This window comes from Xyrauchen texanus, chromosome 14, assembly GCF_025860055.1.
Source record: "Xyrauchen texanus isolate HMW12.3.18 chromosome 14, RBS_HiC_50CHRs, whole genome shotgun sequence".
NCBI classification, from domain to species: domain Eukaryota; kingdom Metazoa; phylum Chordata; class Actinopteri; order Cypriniformes; family Catostomidae; genus Xyrauchen; species Xyrauchen texanus.
The window spans coordinates 29,433,838-29,440,969 of record NC_068289.1 but is presented as its reverse complement, the minus strand read 5'-3'; the positions used below and the strand labels follow the sequence as shown (position 1 = coordinate 29,440,969).

Genomic DNA, 7,132 nt, shown 5'->3' with positions numbered 1-7,132 from the left:
TGTACATATGATTTGTTTTTCTTTGTTATCTATATGAATCAATAATACATTTTTATCAGAAAAACTTTGTTATGACACTGGTGATTGCTGAATCATCCAGGTCCATGATATATATTTAATTAACAAATTATTAGCATTTCAACAGTGGTGTAACTAATTTGTCTTATTTACTTGGTATGCAGTCTGTTACACTAGTGTTGTATTAGAAAAAGATCAGATCCAAAATTTATAACTGATAAGATTACTCTTGTTTTGTGACCGTGCAGTCAAACCTCAAAAGAACTTTCACCAATATTAATCATCTTTAATGACATATCTCTGTACATTTATGACAAACATTTACATTGTCCACAGTGCAGATTAATAGGTTACAAACAAACACTAAGGGCTTTGCATGTTCATCTATTTCAGTTCAATATCTCCAATGTGTCTTTGTGGACCTGTGTATAGCACAGCATAAAAAGAGGGGTTCGGTTTATTCCACTATTAAAACCAGCTTCTGAATCCATTGAGAATAGTGGAGGGTGTGCTGTGGTGAATTCTTATGTCTTTGAGATTTCCATAGAATCACTGCGAAGAACATGATGAAGGAGCAGATTCCTTTGCAGCTGTGCTGTTCCTTTCTTGTCCATCAGCAGTTGACTCCAAGTCCTGTCCAGTGATCAGGAACCATGAGGAAGTATTTGTCCATGGCCTCACAGAAACGTGCTCTGTACAGTTCTGGTGACACAACCGTTGGCATTTTACCTGTTTTTGAGAATAGGTGAGTCAATGAATGGTCAGATTGACATTCTTATTCTTCTAAGAATGTCTTGAATAGGGTTGGAAATTCAGTTCCATTTAATATGAATTTATTCGTAAATACATTTTTACAAAGCCCTAGTTTTTAGTTGGGTATTTTAATAATTGTACCTTGACCACCAAGAATCCCGGTAGACTTGACGACCATCTCCAGCTTTTTATCCCAGGTAAAAGTCCGGATATAGTCTTCAGGTACAAGTACAAGAGTTTTAACAACCGTTAAGACATAAGGCAAATAGCATATATTTTTAAAACTTCAAAGATTTTATATCTAAGATTTTCTTACCTATAATGCCCACAACAAGCTCATTCGTGGCATCGTCACGGCCCACCAGCAGGGAATAATCGATGATGAGGTGGCTGGACAGGAAGTGGGCATCACTGAGAATGGCAGCACGCAGAATGGCCTTGCAGTGGGAGCGGATATAAAGGGGATTATCATGCACGAGTTTCAGAAGGTTCTCATCCAGGAGAACCACCTCACAGCTCTCCTTTCCCTGATCTGTCTTCACATTCCTGTTTCTCAGCGATCCTTTCAAGTCAAACACCTGCACCATCCCAAACACAGGGAAGAGGATTAGACAAAAATTCTGAAACACTAATGCAGAGGTTAGTTATACACATGTTTGGAACAATGCTAACATGTTTTCAAACATGTTTGACTTTTTCGTGGAATGCAAAAGGAGGTTGAATGGAGGCAAAATTATAGGTAGAATTTTAGCCTCAATCACCATTCATATTCTTTGCATTTCTTTTCTGTATAATGAAAGTGGTTGGTGACTCAGGCTAACAATCTGCCTAAAGAAGTCACGTGGCGCCATGCAAGGGTAGGAAGTGTGAATGGCGAGGTCTGCACACTTTGCTAGTTTTAATACTTTTTATGTCATAAACCAGTGAGATTCGATACACTCTGATTCTTGACTGTTCTAGGAAGACAATATGTGAAAGAATTAAAAATCCTTGGGCTCTGGAGACATTTAAAGACATTCATGTGCTCTAGCTGATACCCCTAACAAGGCCACAGACCAGGGACTAAATTTGGACATTGTAGTGAAAGAGATTCAGCATCAATTGTTGAATATGTCGGCAATGCTGGCGAGGGTCGTTGCTGGAGGATCTAGCTGTAATACGTTGATCGGTCACTGCCATGGAGACAAAAATTCACTGAGATGGTTACAAGTGAGTGGATGTAGAGAAACGGATCAATTATCGGGAGTTATTGGAGAGGGAATTAGCTGCTAATCCACTAGCGATCAAGATAGACTTTGAGCGTGTTTGGGATAAGTTAGAAGACCTTGAGAATCATAACCGGCAAAACAACTTTCGAATTGTTGAAATTCCTGAGGACGAGGAAGGCAAAGATATGGTGAAATTCCTAGAAGGGCTCTTCCCAAGTCTGCTCGAAATAACAGGCCATAAGCTGGAAATCAAGTGAGCTCAAATAGTTCTGGCTCAGAGAGCTGCGTTGGGATACAGGCCCCGATCAATTCTCGATCCAAATTTCTGAGATAAAGATCTTGTGTAAAGGTAGGCTTTCTTGGAAGAACCACAAAATTGTCTTGTAACCAGACTTTGCGAATTCGATAAGAGAGAAACGTGATCGATTCAAGGAATGCAAGAAACTCTTATATCGACAGAAGGTTGCTTTTGCACTGATGTTCCCAGCCAAACTGAGAATAGATAATAAGGATGGCCGGCCCGTCTGGCACCAACAACCATGCCACACTCAAAATTGCTTAAATCACCTTTCTTTCCCATTCTGACATTCAGTTTGGAGTTCAGGAGATTGTCTTGACCAGGACCACACCCCTAAATGCATTGAAGCAACTGCCATGTGATTGGTTGATTAGATAATTGCATTAATGAGAAATTGAACAGGTGTTCCTAATAATCCTTTAGGTGAGTGTACAGAGAAAAATAAATTATATAGTTGGTGCTTTAACTCTTTCCCCGCCAAACACGGAATTTTCCGTGTTTTATGAAAAAACGCTTCCCCGCCAAACACGGAATTTTCCGGGTTTCCGTGTTTTAGGTGTTATACGGTAAGGAAGACCCCTGCGCATGTTTTGAAAGAGTACGCAACTCTTTGATCAAAGAAACAGACTGCGATCGTCTCAAACATGAAGAAGTGGAGTATGAGAAGCTCAAAATATCAGACATAAACATGCCTTTTTCTCAGCTTTTTGTCTGAAATGTTGTTTTTGACAAAACCTTCCTCTGTTCAAGTCGCAATAAAAAAGAACAAATGAAGATAAAATAAAATCGTTTTTTTTGCCTAAAAGCAGAGGCCCAGATCTTTATTTTGTTATATAGCATCTTCATATATTCATGGAAGAAAATATTCTGCGGGCCATTAAAATTTAGCGAAAATCGTCAAAAACCCTGGCGGTGGCTGGCAACTTTTTTTTAAAAACGCTGGCGGGGAAAGAGTTAATGTATCCCTTTTGCAAAATCCTGAATTCCAAAAATGAAAAAGGCTGAAATCATGTCTAAATGGAGACAAACTGGTCCACAGTATCCCCTGTGGGCTTGGCTTGGCAGGCACTCAAGGCAGTTCTTAGGGGTCGGATCATACAGTATGCCTCATTCACCAAAAAATTCAAAGTACGAGAACTTGTGGAGTTGGAAGGAAATATTAAAAGTGCAGAGGCAGATCTGAAGCAACGAATATCATCTGATGGCCTCAGAGAATTTACCCAATTGAAATAAAGATATAATATTCTTTTGTAGCAGAAGGTGGAGTTTTGGCAATTCAGTCATATTTTGAGACGGGGGACAAGTATCTTTATCTGACGCTTTATTTTTGAAGACATCCTCGCTATGCAACGTTTTTCACAAGTGCTTTCACAAGAGTGTATTATGATATGTGATCACAGGGGTGTTCGTTGGAGGTCAGGGTGGGGTTGGTGATTGGGGAGGGATATTAGTGGGGGTTAAATGTTAATTCCATGTGTATGTGTTGTATTTTTCTCTGTTGTGTATTTTTAAATCAATAAAACATTTTAATAAAAAAAATGTAAATACTCAATAAAAATGAAATAAAATTGGCCTAAAATATGATTTTGTGTTCTATGGAAGAAAATAAGTCAGAAGGGTTTGGAACAACAGAATACATTTTTTGGGTGAACAATGTTTTTAATATCAGAGTGTTATTAAGATCTCTTAATAACAAATAAATGCACCTGTGCCATCTTTCGCCCGTAGAAGAGGTTTTCCATCACTAAGAGGTCCAGTTTCTTTTCTGTGTTGTTCTGGGAGTTCTTGTAGCCAATACGGTACACTCCCAGAATCTTAGCAAGTGCTGTGGGCCGCTGTGAAACAGACGTGAAAGAATGAGTTGAGCCTCTACAATATGACAAGCATTTTTAAACATATTGTGGCATGTGTAAGTATGCTTTTTATTTTAAATTTGAATGAACCCAGTGCCAAATACAGTATAATAGCTCAGCTCCTTACCTTTTGCTTAACTGCTCCTGTAATGTAAGTGAAATAGTATGGTGCAAAGTCTAAGAAGGACTGGACCTCTAATCTAGGCATCTGCTTCAGAATAAACCGATCATCTGAGGAGAAACCAAAGGCTTAGGAAAATGCATACGACAATCAACAAGTCTTCATCAAACTTAAACCTTAATCAAGGAATAATTTCTTAAAGCATTATTTTTATTAACGATCCCTTTTACATGCTCACACCTTCAGTGGCGTAGAAAACCGCGCCAGACTTCCCGCCACGAGCTTGCCAGTTAACACAGTGGGAAAGTGATCGCACAAAGTGTTCCTCTGAGCTCTCCATAATCTCTTCCCGCATCTTATGGAACTCTTCTGCATAGTAGATCCGGCAGTAGAACTTTGCGTTTGGATCTGAGAACTCTGTATCAAAAGTATGATTTTCAAATTAAGTATTAAACAGTGTTTAGTAGCTTTGTAGAAGCAGAAAGCTCTTTTGAACACACAAATATTATGGCTGCCAGAGTTAACACATCAAACGATCAATTATCATTAAATAATGGAGAAAGACCTTCGTAATGGCTCAATTATAAATTAAATCCAGATGCGGCTTAATTAAAGGTATAATTGACCTAAAAATAAAATTCTCTCACCATGCAATCCCAGATATGCATGACTTTTTATTTCTTCTGCTGAACACAAAGATTTTTAGAAAAATATCTCAGCTCTATTGCAAGTGAATGGTACCGGAAGGCAGCATAAAAATAATCCATTCGACTCATGTGGTTAAATCCATATCTTCAGAAGCGCTATGATAGGTGTGGGTGAGAAACAGACAAATATGTATGTCCTTTTTTTTATATACTACAAATGTCTTTGTGCATATCGCCACCTACTGGACAGGGAGGAGAATTTATAGTAAAAAAGGACTTAAAAGTGATATTTTTCTTAACTACACCTAACATATCGCTTTTGAAGACATGGATTTAACAACTGGAGGCAAACTGATAACATCTATGCTGCCTTTATGAGCTTTTTGGAGCTTAAAATTCAACACAATTATCAAAAGACAAACTGATTCATGTGACCCACAATTATATTGATTTTAATATCAAAGGGTCAATAACACTGAACTTTTAAAAAAAATCCTTAAATTCTTTAAATCTTAAAAAAGGGAGAATATTTTAGCCTGCCATTGAGCATGATACTTACGCAGCTCAATGTGTGGGTTTCCTGTCTGCTTCTTTTGTTTGTCTCCACTTTCAGGCTCCTCTGCAAAAGAGATTCCATAAACACTGTCTTACATAAGCAATACCATATTTGACAAATGATTGGTAAGTGGTTAGACTGTAACTGAGTCTTACTGAGTGGATCAACATCTATACTGCTTCGGCTCAGCTGTAACATGCTGCTGTCACTGGGTTTGGCTGGGCTGTTCTTTGCTTTGCCCTCTACAGCACTATAGATGACAAAGGAAAGGACATCATCTTATTGTTTTACCAGTATACATATAGAGAAATTAAAGCCAACAATCTGGGGAAAATGAGAGTCAGATGTACCTAATGGTTTGAGATGTGTCGACACCTCCGGTCTTTGCCATTGTCTTTGTGAGCTCTTCAAGGGCAGTTTTATATTCTTTGCAGCTGGATAATTGATACAGAAGCATTAGAAAAATTTTTAAGAAACACTGGGATACCATCAGAGAAAATCGTAACACTGTGAAGTTACAGTTAGGTGATATATAGATTATTTATGATCTGGTTGATTATTCTATATTATTATATGTTTTATTTAGTGAATAACATGTGGAAAACATGCCTGGATTGTTTCTACCTATTTTTACTGTATTTTGCTTCTTGCTTTAAACATTTTAAATCTTTTTGGCAACAATTGTTTTGGCAATATATTTCCAAGTACTATGTGCAGTCACCTGAGTGCAAAAGCAATTATGGAGCTGGGTTCTCTCTCACATACGGCTATAGGAACTCTCTCATGCTCGTACATCAAGTAGTGCTTGTCAGGGTCACTAACATACCAAGAAAAAAGAAGACCTTTATCAGCTTGAGAGAAGACCAAACTTTATCAGTTTGCAAACCCATAATATCATAACAGTCTTACAAAGGGAAAGGGATAGGATTGTAGCTGTTGCCTGGTAACAGGTTGGCCAGGATGGTTTTCATGGTGGACTTTTCCTTTACTTGACTGTCATTGGAACCAAGTAAGTGTCCATCAAACATATCTAAATAGAGAAGTTACAGTAGAGAGAAGCAGAAAGAGAGAAATGGCATAGTGCTGCATGATTTAATAAACACATGAGGAGCTATGGAAGTCTATCAGTGAATGTGTATTCGGTTTTACCCTCTGGAATGCTGACAGAGTCCTGATCGGGAAAAGATGGACCACTTGTGACAAGATCTGAAACATGTTCAGCTGGAGATGGTAACTGCAGTAATGACGATGACCCTGAACTTGATGGAAATGTGTTGAGATGACGGTCCTCTGTGAGACAGAAAAAAGCCATCAGTCGACTGTATGCAACAATCAAAATTAAAAGGAAACTCATTCAAGGTGAATGCTGGGCCCATAAACTCACCCTTCTCTCCATTTGAGACCACAGGGGAGGGGTTACGAGGAGAGGACTCCAAAGCACTAGTCTATACATCAAAAACAAAATAGAAACCATAAAAGTAGTCATTTAAAAGACACTTTGTATGTGACCTAAAGTATGTTTATTACAGGTTTAGTCTTCCTGAAGTAGTGTCTTAAGACCTAAGAGTCTAATAGATGGTCCCTTGCAGGATTAGTCCCTACAACCTATTGGTTGCCCTGACAAACATTCACATTTATGTAATACAGATGTCATTGGCTGCTACATTTCATCTAGTTG

General features: G+C 38.3%; 1 protein-coding gene across 8 annotated transcripts in view; it reads right to left on the bottom strand.

Moving 5' to 3' along the window:
• Positions 1–292: 292 nt before the first annotated feature.
• The window catches only part of LOC127655065 (1-phosphatidylinositol 3-phosphate 5-kinase-like), a 39,655-nt gene continuing 32,815 nt past the window's right edge, over positions 293–7,132 (bottom strand). For all 8 annotated transcript variants that reach the window (XM_052142666.1, XM_052142670.1, XM_052142668.1 and 5 more), the window contains 13 exons: positions 6,839–6,899; positions 6,604–6,744; positions 6,364–6,484; positions 6,176–6,271; positions 5,805–5,888; positions 5,610–5,704; positions 5,458–5,517; positions 4,492–4,668; positions 4,258–4,361; positions 3,984–4,112; positions 1,088–1,349; positions 913–987; positions 293–747 (listed from right to left, as the gene is read on the bottom strand). In XM_052142666.1, the coding sequence (XP_051998626.1) occupies positions 632–747; positions 913–987; positions 1,088–1,349; positions 3,984–4,112; positions 4,258–4,361; positions 4,492–4,668; positions 5,458–5,517; positions 5,610–5,704; positions 5,805–5,888; positions 6,176–6,271; positions 6,364–6,484; positions 6,604–6,744; positions 6,839–6,899 (1,521 nt within the window). In that variant the 3' untranslated portion in view covers positions 293–631. The remainder of the gene's footprint in view (positions 748–912; positions 988–1,087; positions 1,350–3,983; positions 4,113–4,257; positions 4,362–4,491; positions 4,669–5,457; positions 5,518–5,609; positions 5,705–5,804; positions 5,889–6,175; positions 6,272–6,363; positions 6,485–6,603; positions 6,745–6,838; positions 6,900–7,132) is intronic.